Source organism: Podarcis raffonei, chromosome 15 (genome assembly GCF_027172205.1).
Source record: "Podarcis raffonei isolate rPodRaf1 chromosome 15, rPodRaf1.pri, whole genome shotgun sequence".
Taxonomy (NCBI): domain Eukaryota; kingdom Metazoa; phylum Chordata; class Lepidosauria; order Squamata; family Lacertidae; genus Podarcis; species Podarcis raffonei.
In genome coordinates this window covers 34,162,337-34,178,279 of record NC_070616.1, presented here as the reverse complement: position 1 = coordinate 34,178,279, position 15,943 = coordinate 34,162,337, and the positions used below count along the sequence as shown (strand labels likewise).

The window sequence follows — 15,943 nt, the reverse complement described above, 5'->3', positions numbered from 1 at the left end:
CCTATTGGACAATAAGATGTTTTGTGTAACTGAGTTTTGGGAAAACATGAGGTTCTTCTGATATGTCTCTATACTAGTAAACAACGTGTCTATTCAGGAGAGGCAAAACATTGATGGGGTTAAGCCAAGGGTTGGGGAGACTTCTGCCAGCTGCAAGGAACCAAACAGGGAAGCAACAGATTCAACAGCTGAAAGAAAAAGCAAATGAAAATCTGGCTGTTGTAGTACAAAACAAAGAGAATTTATGCTTCCTTCCACGAAAAGGATCCTAGGTTTGCTTTGGCTGTCAAAACAGAGAAGATGCTTCCTCCGTATCAGCTGTCTGCACAAATATTATGCAGATACCATTGTGATTGTGTAATATTATGAGATGCATTTAAACCAGGGGTAGGCAACCTAAGGCCCAGGGGCCGGATGCGGCCCAATTGTCTTCTCAATCCGGCCCGCGGACGGTTTGGGAATCAGCGTGTTTTTACATGAGGGCCTTCTGGCGATTCCCTCATTGTGAGAAGTTAGGTTACAGGCAACCAGACAAAGGGCCTTCTCGGTAGTGGCACCCACCCTGTGGAACACCCTCCCTTCAGATGTGAAGGAAATAGGCAGCTATCCTATCTTTAAAAGACATCTGAAGGCAGGGAAGTTTTTAATATTTAATGCTGTACTGTTTTTAACACTTGATTGGGAGCCGCCCAGAGTGGCTGGGGAAACTCAGCCAGATGGGCGGGGTATAAATAATAAATAATAAATTATTATTATTATTAAAATGCATCTCTGGGTTATTTGTGGGGCATTTCAAAATATATTTCAAAATATAGTCTGGCCCACCACATGGTTTGAGGGACAGTGGACTGGCCCATGGCTGAAAAAGGTTGCTGACCCCTGATTTAAATGATGTGCAGCCCTCTGGTTTGAGGGAAGTGGTCATCTGTGCTGTGTGATCTGTCCCCCAGTTTAATAATTTGTGTGGCAAGAAGAGCACCAAGAGAAAAATCATGGAGAAGTCTATTGACGTGCAGATTATAGATATTAATTGTGAACTCAGACGCTGAGATACGATGAAGGCTGAATTATAATGCTTCTGCAGCCAAAACAGGGCAACTGGGAAACAAGAGGGAAGGTACTGGCATGCTAAAGGGAACCCTAAAATTTGCAGAAGCAGAAAAAATACGTTGAAGGGGGAAAAAATCAAGACAAACCAACCAGTGAGGACTTAGCACACCCAGTGTCTGCAGAAAGCTGACCATTGTGGGGAGGGGACATAGAAAAGGAGGGTCCTGTTAAGTTGTGGGTGAACATATCAGACGACACAGCGATTCTTCAAACAGCTCTTGTTTATTCCCAGGCCAGAACAGAACTGAACTGAAGGGTTCAGCCAGCCTGCTTATATAGAGCTCCAGAACAACATAATTGTAACAACTTTTTGTAACTATCCAATTACTGAACGTCACATTCGATCCCTTATTTGCATATGTGGACCTGAACTATCTACAGTATCCCCTTGCTGGCCCAGGGTGAGAACTTCAGTACATAACACCCCTCCCCACCGAGATAAGGCGTTAGTTACCATCGTAATGGCTTTCTTATATACAGCACTACACGTTATGGTTCAATTAGGCACAAAAGCATATCGGTTACATTTCACATGCTTCCATTAGACCAACAGTGTTACATGTCCAACAACATAGTCCTTTAAATAAGTTGGGCACTTGGAAACTCTGCCAGACTGCAGGGGACCGGTACCCAGGTCCGGGGGGCCGCCTGATCCTCGCTGAGGCTGTGGCGCGACCCTAGGTGGCGTTGAAACCAAGTCCCCTGGATCCGCTGCTGTGGGTGGAAGATCCACAAGTGGAGTTTGCAGAATGTCAGGCACGGCAGTGGTCAAAGCTGGATCTGTCCTTGAAAAGCCCACTTTCCCCCAAATTTTAAGTGTTTAACAGCAACAAAAATAGGAGGAATTAAAGATAATTACAGCCGCAGTCACATTTAAAGTGCTATGATACCACTTTTGAACAGCCATGGTTTCTCCCAGATAATTTGTTTGAGAGTTGGTGTTAGGAGACCCCTGTTCCCAGGATTCTTTGGGCGAAGTCATGTGCTTTAAATGTGCATTGAATATGCTTAAATGTACTATGTTAATCTGCCCAGCAATTTTAGTCAGCCTCCAGGTCACCTGCTCCACTTACCGATTTAAGAAAATTTATATGCCCCTAAGCAGTTTGCAAGAGATGGTAATTACAGTTATGAAAATAGTTAATTGAAAACATTAAAACTAAAATTAACAGGAAGAGAGATTAAAACGTGTCGACATCTGTGGGCATTTTTGCCTAAACAAAAATGTTTTAAGCAGGCACCAAAAAGCAAAAAACAGTACAGCAAAGGTTCCTGTCTGATATCAAGTGGCAGGGAGTTCCACAGTGAGGATGTTGACATACTAAAAGACTGATGTCTTACAACTGCGCTGGTGAAATATATTGTATTTCTATTTAAATGATAGAAATCCTTTCTAAATCTGCATATAAATTAGCACGTGTAAATTGCATGCAAATGTTTGCCTTTTGGGTGTGTGATGCGTTTCCTCCTTTTGGGGATGAAGTGTTAGCAGCCACCCTGGTTGCAGTCCCAGTATGGACGAACTACATGAGAATATATATTTTTAAACCCTGAACAGCTTGGCTCGTGGAAGCTAAATATTTGGAAATTAAAAAGAGGCACGAGTATGTTTTCGATGCCCATGTGAGTGAGCACATCATGTCAAAAGCATTTTCATTAGTACTATTGTTCCAGGGCTTCTTTCCCTTCAATCTTTTTGTGCCACTGCTTCCATAAAGATGAATGTGAGCTGTGTCTTTGCAGCTCAAGCTTAGAAGATTTGGGCAGAGACTGGTTTGCCTTTACCTACAAGAAAACATCTACTAATGGTTCTGCATCTAAAGAAGAGAATTGCTTAGGCACGTAAAAGTTAAAGGGGGACTCAAGCAGAACCATATTTTTTACTACTGCTGTCAGACACATCGACTCTAGGGGACTGAAGGCACCTGAGCCCCGTCAATATTTGTTTTAAGGGGGCTGGGCCCCCTCAATCCTGATGTGGCCCTGCGTATGTTGTGCATTGTGCATCGCAGGTCCAGTGGCCAGCTCCTCCTCACAAATGTGCACAATGTGTGTGACGTTGACTGCCGGCCCCCTCAATTTTGGTGGCAACCTGGCGCCTCTGACTGTTCTTGCTACCTGCAGAGTCCTAGTCAAGCTTTGTACGAAAGCACTGAAGACCTAGGGGAGAATGCATGGTTGGGACCCTACAGTTGGATATTAGGGCTTTGGAAGATGCCTCAACAGTGTAGTTGACTGGGCACAATGATCTGAAAAAAATGCTACTACTTATACCAATCCTCCTCCTCCTCCTCCTCCTCCTCCTCCTCCTCCTCCTTCTTCTTAAAATTTATATACCGCCCTATACCCAGGGGTCTCAGGGCAGTTCACAAAATAAGATCAAGATATAAAACCACAAAATACATAATAAAAATAAAAACAACAACCCAATAGCACCCCCCCACATTTTAAAGTTCATCCAGGGGTGTCCAAACTTTTTTCAAAGATTGCCAGATTTAATGAAGTGAACATACATGAGGGCCGACCAAAGTTGTTGAGGTTTTCTTAAGATTGATGTTGCTGAGCTTTTTTTGGGATTTCACCCCAAGACATATACTGCCACGGGGGCCGGTTTAAATCGACCGGCGGGCCGAATTCGGCCCCTGAAACGGACTTTGGACATGTCTGGCATAGGATGTAAATCAGATCAACCAAAGGCCTGTTAAAAAGGAACGTTTCTGCCTGGCACCTAAAGGTGTATAATGAAGGCGCCAGGCAAACTTCCCTGGGGAGAGCATTCCACAGACGGGGAGCCACTGCAGAGAAGGCCAATTCTTGTGTTGCCACTCTCCGGACCTCTCGAGAAGGAGGCACACGAAGAAGGGCCTCAGAAGATGATCTCAGGGTCTGGATAGGTTCATATGGAAAGAGGCAGTGCTTGAGGTATTGTGGTCCTGAGCTGTTTCTATATACCATCAAGATAACCACTTGTGCATAGAAATGACACAGTTATGAGTTATCAGTGGTGAGCTCGCCACATCATCTAGACCAATGTTCTTCACCCTTGTGCCCCCAGATGTTGTTGGATTACAATTCCCATCATCCCTAATAACTGGCTAAACTGTGTGAGGATGAGGGGAGTCATAGTCCAACAACATATGGTTGAAAAATTCAGATCTAGACAGAATAACCTAAAAGATAAATTCTCGTGATCAAGTTATATGTAAGGTTGGGGTCAGCATATTCTCCCCCCTTGTGTGTGTGGTGTTATATGGGTCCTGCTGCCACGCCCATGCTGGTCCTGCATGTTACTTTGCCCATGTGTGCATGATCAAAGTAGTCGTCCTATAGAAACAAACATGGCAGCCGCTGGGCTGTTTCACTACAAACAAGGCATGTGGCAGCAGCAGGGGTGTGAGAAGCAGAGGTGGCAAGGGCCAGGTAACAAGCAGGAAGTTCTGAACATTGGAGAGAATGTTGCAGGCTTTGGGTACCAAGGCCCAAGCGTCTGGTTTTTTTGTTTTTTTAAATAAATGTTTATTAAGATTTTACAAAACAAAAGATTCATCATTTCAAAATGTATCATTTCCATACATAAAGTTCATATAAAAAACAAATACAACAGAAAAACAAAAATATATAGCAGAAAAAAAGAAAAAAAAGAAAAAAGAAAAAAGGAAAACCCATTTTCTTAAATTTATAAAGTCCCATACCCCTCTGTCTTGACCTCCTCACATCCCCCTTTTTTGTGTTCCTCTTTATTCCAATTAAATTCAGCAAATTCAAAACCTTATTTAAACCATACTTAATTTTATATTCTTCTGATTATTATGTCCCGATTTTCCATTATTTTAATCCATACCTCATCTTATATACTATGACATAATAATGTTCTGTTCATAACCCCCTATCCTTTTTACCAAGCATCCGGTTTTGGACTGGTTTGCAGCAGGTGACACTCAAGTTTATCAGAAGCCTTTTCCCACAAGCCATCTGCTTTGGGGATGCTGCCAAACAATGACACACTGAATGGTCTAGTGGTGGGAGACACCACCGGGAAACAATTCAGATACAAGAGTGATGAAAGCAAGCTTGGGCTGAGCGCTCCTAAGAGCTTTAGCTGTAGCTGATTTTAGCAAGGGTGCAAATTGACAGGGTTTGGGGCAGATGCTGGGTTTCCCCATCATCAACTGCTTGACAATTTCAACTGGAGATGCCAGGGTTTGAACTTGTCATTTGACAGGAAAAGCGTGAATTCATGTACTGAGTTATAGTCCCTCCCCTTGAGGGTAGAATCTTAGAGATGCTTTGCCTGCTTTCAACCTTTGATGGGCAAGTTGCTCACTTGTAGCTATCTGTGGTTCTGCAATTCCTGACCTGCCTTACTGCCTTCTTTGGGGGATCAGGCATCAAACCAGAAGATGCCAAGATTTCTCTGCTTCAATTCTCATGTCAGTTAAAACAAGAATCATAGTGACTGGTCTGATGGTGCTGTTATGAAAACTTATTGTTTACTCTTTTGGAATGGCAGGGTTAATCTGAATAGAGTGTTTGGAAGCAAACATTTTAATGATTGCAACCAATTGGCTGCATCATTATGCTCACAGTTCTCTTAGTTGCAAAATATGGAGGTTCTGTAGCAGATCTTGGGCTGCTTCTTGTCTTGTGCTAGTGGAAGAAAGTTGTTAGACTGAGTTTTGTTTTTCCTCACACAATGCTCTTGCATGAGGTGTGAAACAGGGATGTGCAGAGTTGAATCTTGTTTGATTTAGAACCCAAAATTCTGTCAGGCAGAGCCAAGTACAAAAGACATGCAGTTAGAATTAAGGAACTGGATGTCCCTGAGGAAATGATGAGCCTATAAATTTGCTTTCATTATCAGAACTGAGCTCAGGCTTTCACACAAAAGTCTGCTTCTGATTACCTAAACTTTTGTCATTTCAGTAGCCTAATTTAGCCATCCTGGACACTTTGTAGGGCCTGTTTGTTGACCATTCATTGATTTTTTTGCAGGAAGGTTAGACGAGGTTAGCTATTTAAAGAGCATTCATTCTAACTTCTTTGCAGGGAGATTAGATGATGTTGCATCAAAGCAAGTGTTAGACTAGTTTTGAGTGCATTTTTCTGTCATTTTCCTTATCGCAAAAAGTCCAAAACTAGGGGGGAAGTGGGTTTGTTGCGTAAGAACTTCCAGTCTGTTCCAATTGTGCAACCAAAAATAGCATACATCTCAGACCTTTGCTGATCTACTGGAAACCTCCCAGAGTCTGCCAGTAGATCCCAGTCTACCTTCTGCCCATTGCTGGGGCAAAAGGACCCTTCTGCATATGAAAGACACCTTTTGCTATCAGAAGGGCACCTTTTTGATCCAAACCATTGTTTCATAGACTGAATATTTTTCACGTTAAAACTGAATTAGAACCCCTCCTGTCATTTAATATTTTTGAACTTGATCTCAGCAAAGAGAATTCAGTTCAGCTCAACTACAGCACTGTGTTCACCTTGGACATCGTAGTTGGTTTAGTGATTGTTTGCGACTGGGGCCATTCAGCTGAACTGGATGTGGCGGCCTTGTGGCTCTTATTTTCCTCCTGCTCCCTTTTGAACGCTGCCCGCTGAGCCAATTGCTCCGAGGGGTGCACCCCTGTTGTCAAGGCAGCTTTCCTCCATTAACAACCTCTTGCCTTTTCTCTCTCCAGGGTTTGGGATGCTCTTACAGACAATTACATCCCATCCATCACCGAAGACTGGAGGGATCCTAACATCGAGGTGCTAAATGGCAACGTCTCCGACACAGAGGTACTTGCTTGGATTTGTGTCCTCCCCCCCTTTCCCGTCCATGAATCATAAGATGAAATAATCATTGGCAAGCTTGGGCAGCAGTATGCTGTTGAAGCACAGCGAAATGGGAGGACAGTGGTTAAGCAGCTGCATGAATGCATGCAAAACAAAAATTACAGCTGGCTGCCATTCCAGGAAGCAGGAATAATCGAATGTGAGAACGAAGCTCTTGTCAGGTAGCTGAACAGATCCCTCAGCAATCCTTGAATTGGGGTCACCGTCCTTTGGTAATGGAAAGGCATGTATAATGAGGGGAAACAGTGAATGAAACAGCTTGATATGTGTGTGTCAAGGGAGGCATTGTCCTCTAGGCTGTTGTTCGCTCTGAGATTGACATTGGCGATGTTTGTACCGCCTCTACCCCTGACACGTTCAGAACAATAGCTTGCCAGCCTTCAGGACAATGGTGACTGTGATGGCTAAAAGAATACACACATCACAGAGCAAAGGATCGTCTGGGTCCTTCTGCATCTGCAGTGTGCCCTTTTGGAGTGTTGTTGAAAGGCTAGAGGGAGGAGGCTCTTGTGTTAGACCACTTGGAAGAAGTGAGGTCCTCTATTGCCTTTTCCTTCCAACAAAACCTATTGAACGGGAGAACGAGAGGGGTGGGGGCTGGGGTTAGGATTTTGCCTGATGAAGATGTCAGAAATAGGATTCACTATAAGGCTCTGGTCTATGCTAGAGCATTCTGAGATAAGGAACACCAATTATTGTCTTCTTAGCTTGTGATTTTTTGGAATGAAGGACAAACCTTTAACTCTCCGGTGGATAGGAAACTCTGGAGACTGGCAGGACATCATACGTTGGTTTGGGATGAGACTAAAGATGAGAATTCGTAGTGATGATGAAAACTGTGGAGTCTGGAAGATCCCAAGGGAGTTAGTGGATTTTGAAAGACCCTTGCATTCTTAAAGTAGAGAATGCTTGCATTCTTGAAGTATAATCTGGTGACAATTTTCTTGGTATTGGGAGCATCTGGTAAGTCTAATAAGGATTTGGTCTGGGGGAATCAAAGGGGAAGGGACTCGTAGAAACCCGCATCTTAAAAATAACAACATCTGACAATATTTAAGTTAGACATTTTGAAATATTGAAGACAGTATTTATTTTTAACTATGCATCAGAAACTTATGCCATTTCGGTGTTGGGTATTTTCACCTCACCATTTCTATAATTTTTGAAACCCGAGGGCTAATTGTAGCCTAGAAAAGAAGAAAACAGAAATGAAGGGAAGGAAAAACATACTTCAAACGCAGCTCTTGGAAATCCACACTCCGTATTCAGAGTCATATATAATTCACAGAATTTGGTGCAATTCCCCCCCACCCCCCAGTTGCAGTTAAATTAGGCCTGTAGCATTCAAAAGGCAGCTCACAGCTTTGGGAGCACTTTTCAGCTCTCTTTTTAGTGCATCTGTAGGAGTTTTCAAAGAACGCTTCACCCCATGTGCTCAGTGAATACAGAGGATGAAGGGGGGGGGGTGAGGACATCTTCACTATTGTTGTGTCTAACATGTTTGCATGCTGCTCCCCCAGCAGCCACAAATTTGGCATTAGCGTGAGGACGTTCTGCCTGCTCACTTTCATCCAGCTTTCCCACGTGACTGGGATCCCTGATCGGCAAGCATTGCTGCTCTCATGGAGAAGCTCCATGGGTGCACGTTATTTATTGAACAGCATTTATATGCTGTGTGATTGTTGTAAAATCTCTTTGTGGTTTACAGGAAACATTCATTTAATGATAATTAAAAATCAACATGAAAAAGAAAAAAAGACTGAAACACACCAAGATCTACATGTCAGGGATACACTTGTCAAAACAAAATTAATTTAAGAAGGCACTGGAAAGAATACAGTGGTACCTCGGGTTAAGAACTTAACTCGTTCCGGAGGTCCGTTCTTAACCTGAAACTGTTCTTCACCTGAAGCACCACTTTAGCTAATGGGGCCTCCCGCTGCCACCACTGCGTGATTTCTGTTCTCATCCTGAAGCAAATTTCTTAACCTGAGGTACTATTTCTGGGTTAGCGGAGTCTGTAACCTGAAGCGTCTGTAACCCAAGGTACCACTGTACAGTGAAGGTGTTTGCCTGATGTCAATAGGCAGGTGTAGGTATTGCCACACTAAAAGATTGTTTTATTACAAACATGGCTTGAGTATAAGTGCTTAACTGGGCACAGGCAGGGCAAAGCGATTCTGCAAGTAAACAAGTTCCAAGTCATTTAGGGCTTTAAAAAGGTAAAGGGACCCCTGACCATTAGGTCCAGTCGTGGGCGAGTCTGGGGTTGCGGCGCTCACCTCGCTTTATTGGCTGAGGGAGCCGGCGTACAGCTTCCAGGTCATGTGGCCAGCATGACTAAGCCGCTTCTGGTGAACCAGAGCAGCACATGGAAGGTAACGCCGTTTACCTTCCCGCCAGAGCGGTACCTATTTATCTACTTGCACTGGCATGCTTTCGAACTGCTAGGTTGGCAGGAGCAGGGACCGAGCAACGGGAGCTCACCCTGTCTCGGGGATTCGAACCGCCGACCTTCTGATCGCCAAGTCCTAGGCTCTGTGGTTTAACCCACAGCACCACCCGCGTCCCTTTAGGGCCTTATATACCAATAATAACACATTGAACTTGGCCTGGTAAATAGATGGCCATCAGTGCGGATCTCTGAGCAGGGGTGTAATCTGCTGACAGAATCTCACTCCTATCAGCAACCATGCTGCAGCATTCCTCACTAACCACAGCTTCCGAATCAAGCACAAGGAAGTGCATTGCTGTAATCCAATACTGAAGCCACCCCCTTCACACAAATGTTGAATATGTGGGTGGGAGGGTCAGCAGACAGGTAAATGGGCAGCGGGGGCAGGACTTGTTGGTGCAAACGTGCTCCTGGTCCATGTGTTTTGCTGCAAGGCGCTTCCTTTCGTGAACAGGAGAAAAAGGCAGCAGCGGGAGTAAGGTTCAAGACGGTGAGGAAAGGAAATGCCTCTTTGTTGCTGTTAAGTTGTGGGTGAACATATCAGACGAGACAGCGATTCTTCAAACAGCTCTTGTTTATTCACAGGCCAGGACAGAACTGAACAGCAGGGTTCAGTCAGCCTGCTTATATAGAGCTCCAGTACAGCGTAACTGTAACAACTTTCTGAAACTATCCAATCACTGAACGTCACTTTCGATCCCTTATTTGCATAACTATCTACAGTATCCCTCTGCTGGCCCAGGGTGAGAACTTCAGTACATAACAGTTGCCACCTCCAGCACCTACTGTTGCTGGGGAAAAAAGTGTCCCTCAAGAACAAATATAATTTAGTTGTGTATCCGGAGCCATTACAAACAAACAAACAAACAAAAAGTGCCTGAGATAGAAGCAGTGCAATCTCTTCTTGTCTCAGGAAATTGGCAGTAGGACTCCCGGGGGGAAAGGGGGGAATAGCAAGGGCTGGCAATAATGGAGCCCCAAACAGTGACACCTACAAGCGATAGGTTCGCTGATAGGTGACATTTGGATGTTCACTAAAAACAAGAGTTCAAAGCATTATCACAATGCAGAGCGCTTCTTTTTAATGTCTGTCTATCTTCAGCCTCAGGAAAAAAAATTAGGAAGGCATTGCAATCAGTGTTTATCTCTCTGCCACCCCTGCGTTTTTAAAAAAATATTTAACATAATTGTTACAAAATATAAGCAAAATATTGCAAACACATACATACATACATATTTCAAATAAGCACATATATATGAAAAAAGGAACAAAAGAGAAAAAAAGAAGAAAAGAAAAAAATAAAGAGAAAAAAGAAGAAAAGTTGGAAGAATTTCTTCCAAGTTTATTCTACAAATATCTCAATATGAAAATAATAATAAAATTTCGTTGATTGACTTCCATCACCTCCTATATACATTTTAAGCAAGATTGTATCTGTTATTCTGTGTTTTTCCCATACAATCTCACACAAATATTCTAATCAATAGGTTTTCTAAATCTTTCATAAATCTATTCTAAACACAACCAGTACCTTACATTTAATCCTTGTCTACATAAACAATCATTTAAAGATTTCCATTGTTTCTGGATTATATATTTTGGTTTTTGTCTCATCAAATCGGTCAGCCCTGCATTTATTTTATTTTTTGAAGTGTTGCTGGATGCATTCTATTTCCCCCCAAAGACACCTGGTCAGCTGTCTGACCCCAAACATCCACTTCAAAGGTAATGGGAAATTCACTTTGGGAAAGGAGTTGTCCCCACTGGCTCTTGCTAACACAAGCTATCCCCAGCCATAGCTTCTAACCCTAATTGATACAGTCAGCACCAGGGTTTGGCATGAATGGGCACCTGCCATGGCCTTTGCATCAACAGGAGGCCCTTTGTCAAGCCCCAACATCCTCTAGCCCTGCTGATCCTTCCCTTGCTGCCACAGCCTGTTCACCGGCCTCTCATGCAGAGACCAGGAGCAAGGAGAAGAAGCAACAGACTCCACTCTCCTCCCTCTTGCTGGGCCTGGTGGAAGAGAGAAAGGGAATGGGCAGGGCGAGGCCTCACTCAGGGCATCTTGCTCAGATGGGCCAGGTAGTAGCTCACAGAGCTCTGTTCTCCAACAGGGCAGGAGTACAGCCAAGGGAGCTCCAGAGCAATAGCTGGGAAGCAGCCACCATTGTCTCCCGCAGCTCCTGCCACCTAAGGCGATTGCCTCACTCTGTCAAATGGTAGGGCTGGCCACCATCTGAATCTGAAGGTGGTGGGACAACTGTCAGGATGCTGTCAGCGGCTCCCGGCTGGTTTCCTAGGAAAGTATAAAGACAAGGAAAAGTTACTTACCGTCCTTTTTTATTTCAATACAGTGGTACCTCAGGTTAAGAACTTAATTCATTCTGGAGGTCTGTTCTTAACCTGAAACTGTTCTTAACCTGAGGTACTATTTCTGGGTTAGCAGAGTCTGTAACCCGAGGTACCACTGTATTTACAGAGAGAGGCTCTGTAGAACCCAGCCTCTTGGATAATGGTGCTGTCCCGAGTGAATCTCCACCCCCCGTCTCTCCCACTTCTTCATTCATCATTCTCACCATCTCCTCTACGGGTGCTGCTACCTGCCCTCTGTCTTTGAGCTCTTTGCTCTCCTACTTTTAACGCTCACCGGGTTCTGGGAGATGGAGGGTCTGGAATGCTTTCTAATGACAACGTGTCAGCCTGGTGTTGCTCTGGCTCTCCCATGATTTCCCCACTTCCCCTCTCATCTGCCTCTGAGCTGTGACTTCCCTCGAACTCTTGTTGTAAATCTATACTGTCTTCTTCTTCCTCCTCCCTGGAAGGGTCAGGGTGGGGAGGCAGTCTCCACCATTCCTCCTCTGCCCAGTCCCTGACAATAACCAGCCACGGGTTGGGTGTGTCATGTGCACCCCAGCTGAAATTAAAGAAAGGAATCATTTCACTTTTATACCTATCTGCTCCAAGAGTGTCATACTTGCCAAGTGTCCTGTTTTAGGCGGGATGGCCCTGCTTTCTATGAAGGCGCCCCAGGCTCTGCCTTCATCCCAGGGCACCCTGATCTCATGCACTGGGCAGGCAAGGGTGAGAAGCAGTGGGTGGGTGGGGGCACGAGAAAAGTGGCAGGACGGGTGGGGGGGCCAAGTGGGTAAGGGCAAGAGAAGTGGTGGGGCAGCTATGGAGAGCGGAGACCGCACAAATGGGAGGGTGGCGCCCCACTTTGTCCTCCCAAAATGTTGCAGGATAACTTATGGTCTGTGTGTGTGGTTTGGGAGCTGCACGGTCAGAGAAAAAACAATGCTGTCCAGGGTTGTAAAGACTGCAGAGAGAATAATTGGGTGCATTCTTTCTATGCTTCCAGGTGCCATAAGAAAGCTGAAGAGATAGTGCAGGATAGTGCGCACCCCGGAAATGATCTCTCTCAGCTTCTGCCTTCTGGAAGAAGGTACAGGGTTATAAAGACTAGGACTAGCTGCCTGAGAAACAGTTTCTATCCAAATATGATTTTGGTTTTAAATGCAGTGTAAGGAGTCTCTACGGGAGTATATTTTATTTAAAAATGGGGTATCAGAGTTTTTAGGGGGCTAACCAGGTTGGGATAGCTGGGATGGCAGGCTTGTTGGTTTTTGAATATCTTATGTAGATTTTTTCAATTTTGTTGTTTTGTATGGGGCAATGACAATAAAGCTTATCGTATCGTATCATATTGTAATGTGTGTGTTGGCTTTGTAGGCTGACGCATGGAGAATTGCAGCTTCCACCAGGAGCCTGCTATTCTGCTCAGTCAACAATAACTTATTAGGCCTTATATTATTAATGGGTTTGCTGGAGTGAAGGACTAATTTAATCGGGCCAGGAAGCATGAACAACAGATGGACAGAGAGATGTTATTTTCAGCGGGCAGTGGAAGCCTGTAGGAGATCTAGCATTCCCCCCAGCAGCATACAGGCATATGATGCGGGTCTTTGAGGATGCTCTTGACAGCCGTCGTCACTGTCCTCTCCGATGATCAGAGCTCCAGGCAGCGTCTTAAAACAGGAGAAGAGAACAGTTTGTCATTGGTGTTCTGAACTTCACTGCTGTAAAGTCGACACCTCAATTGATTTTCTTTTTTTGGCTGAGGATTATTTGGATGAACTCGAGCCATAAACCGAACTAGTTTGTTTAGCAAAGTGACGAACGTGATCTGGAATTAGTTCCTTTCTTTCTTTTCTTTTTCTTCTGATACTTTTAATGAGGCATGGGGCACACTTGATGTTGCAATCTGGAATTTATAAGAGAATAGTTTCTTTTTAAAAAATGAACTTTCCAAGCTCCGATGGTGCATTTAGCATAACGTCTGTTCTTGTTTGGGTTAAACCACAGAGCCTAGGGCTTGCCGATCAGAAGGTCGGCGGTTCGAATCCCCGCGACGGGGTGAGCTCCCGTTGCTCAGTCCCCGCTCCTGCCCACCTAGCAGTTCGAAAGCATGTCAAAGTGCAAGTAGATAAATAGGTACCGCTCTGACGGGAAGGTAAACGGCATTTCTGCGCTCTGCTCTAGTTCGCCAGAAGCGGCTTAGTCATGCTGGCCACATGACCCGGAAGCTGTACGCCGGCTCCCTCGGCCAATAAAGCGAGATGAGCGCTGCAACCCCAGAGTCGGTCACGACTGGACCTAATGGTCAGGGGTCCCTTTACCTTTACTGTTCTTGTTTGGGCCCTTGGATTGCCTCCAGATGTTGAGGGGTTCTTGCTAATCTGCTAGTAGGGTTTCGAAAGCTGAGAGGGACACACTCCTAAGCAAACCTTGAATAACCCTTGCTGTGATGCATTTTCTTCTTCCTGCATCGCTTTGTATTGTAGCCAGAACTCGCTGACCTTGAAAGCAGCTGAACAGGCGTAATCACTCCTTTGCTCATGACCAAGGAATAAATTAAAATAGCTTTGTATTTCATCCAGGTTTTACTTGGAGTAGAGCTTTTTAAAAATGAAATAGCAGTCTTTTAAAATCAATGGAAACAATTCCAGAGTCTAGAAAAGACAAGGTTTGCGTAGACAACATACATTTCAAGCACAAGAATCCTGGGGTCTATCGTCTACCCACCACGGAACTACAATTCCCAGCACCATTAACAAACTACAGTTCCCAGGATTGAACCCTCGACCCGGAGATTCACCTGGCATCTCTGGGTGAGGTTAGAAAAGGCTCCTGAAACTGTGAAGAGCCTTGGCTTTTCAGTGTACAGTGGTACCTCAGGTTACGAACTTAATTCGTTTTGGAGGTCCGATCTTAACCTGGACCTTCTGGAGGTCCGTTCTTAACCTGAGGTACTGCTTTAGCTAATGGGGATGCCCGCTGCCACTGCGCTGCCAGAGCACGATTTCTGTTCTCATCCTGAGGTAAAGTTCTTAACCTGAGGTACTATTTCTGGGTTAGCGGAGTCTGTAACCTGAAGCGTCTGTAACCTGAAGTGTATGTAACCTGAGGTACCACTGTACAAGCAATGGTGAAAAATCTGTGGTCTCTCAGACTCTCTCTTCCCCTAGCTCTTTTATTTGTGGAGATTTAGCGTGTTTCCACTCAGCAGTTCATTGGGGACTCAGAGATCAGGGTTCAAATCCCCACTCAGCTATGAAGCTCATTGGGTGACTTTGGGCCAGTTACTGTCCCTCAGCCTGGTCTACCTCACAGGGTTGTTGTGAGGGGAGAATCGTGTATACCACCTTGACCTGCTAGGATGAAAGCTGGGATAGAAATATAATAAAAGATATTAAATCAATCAATCTTTATTACGGTCCAGAGACCCAACAAATTGTTACAAAGCAATGCACAATTCAGACAGCCTACCTCCAGGTTAAACAAGCATTTTGTTCAGACTTAAAGATAGGGATCACTGATTCTTGCAACCACCGATAAAAACTTCACCACTGCTAATGTTCTAGCGTTTGTCTGGTCTTCCAATAGGAACCTGACATAGTGAGCCTCTGATTTTCCCGGGAAAGGTACCAGCAAGGGTAATATCAGTTCAGCCCTGGCTTGCTCGTATTTCGCACAGTGCAGCAAAATATGTTTTATAGAATCGATGTCTTGAGCACACGACCTGCTAGGACGAAAGCTGGGATAGAAATATAATAAAAGATATTAAATAGATAAAAGCTTTGTGCAGTATTCACACAGTGCCATTCTTGTCTAAATGCCGTCCAGCATTTAAATGCTGCCCAATATTATTTTCCCATTGTCTAGAGCTGTTGTTGTTTTCAGTCTGCAAATGATACACAATTGATAACTGTCCCTCTTCCTCACATTTACATTGCTTTTCCTTTGCACTGAAACGAAAGGGGTGGCATAAGAGAATGGCAATGTCATTCTGCGTACTGAATTACGCAATTTCACCGCAGCAGACAGCAAGACAAATAATGGAGTTTTTTTGATGGAAGGCGGCCTGCAGTGGAATGAAAACAGTGCAATGAATACAGGGCAGAATGGAAAACGGTTCCTTCTTGCATCCCTACCGATGAATAACATACACAGAGACACTGGCAGAAACAGTAAATCTGGAT

The 15,943-nt window shown here is 44.4% G+C and overlaps 1 protein-coding gene across 6 annotated transcripts in view; it reads left to right on the top strand.

The window, feature by feature from the left end:
- Window positions 1–15,943, top strand: part of FEZ1 (fasciculation and elongation protein zeta 1) — a 52,632-nt gene that overhangs the window by 11,963 nt on the left and 24,726 nt on the right. For all 6 annotated transcript variants that reach the window (XM_053366831.1, XM_053366832.1, XM_053366827.1 and 3 more), the window contains exon 3: window positions 6,789–6,888. In XM_053366831.1, coding sequence (XP_053222806.1) covers window positions 6,789–6,888 — 100 coding nt within the window. The remainder of the gene's footprint in view (window positions 1–6,788; window positions 6,889–15,943) is intronic.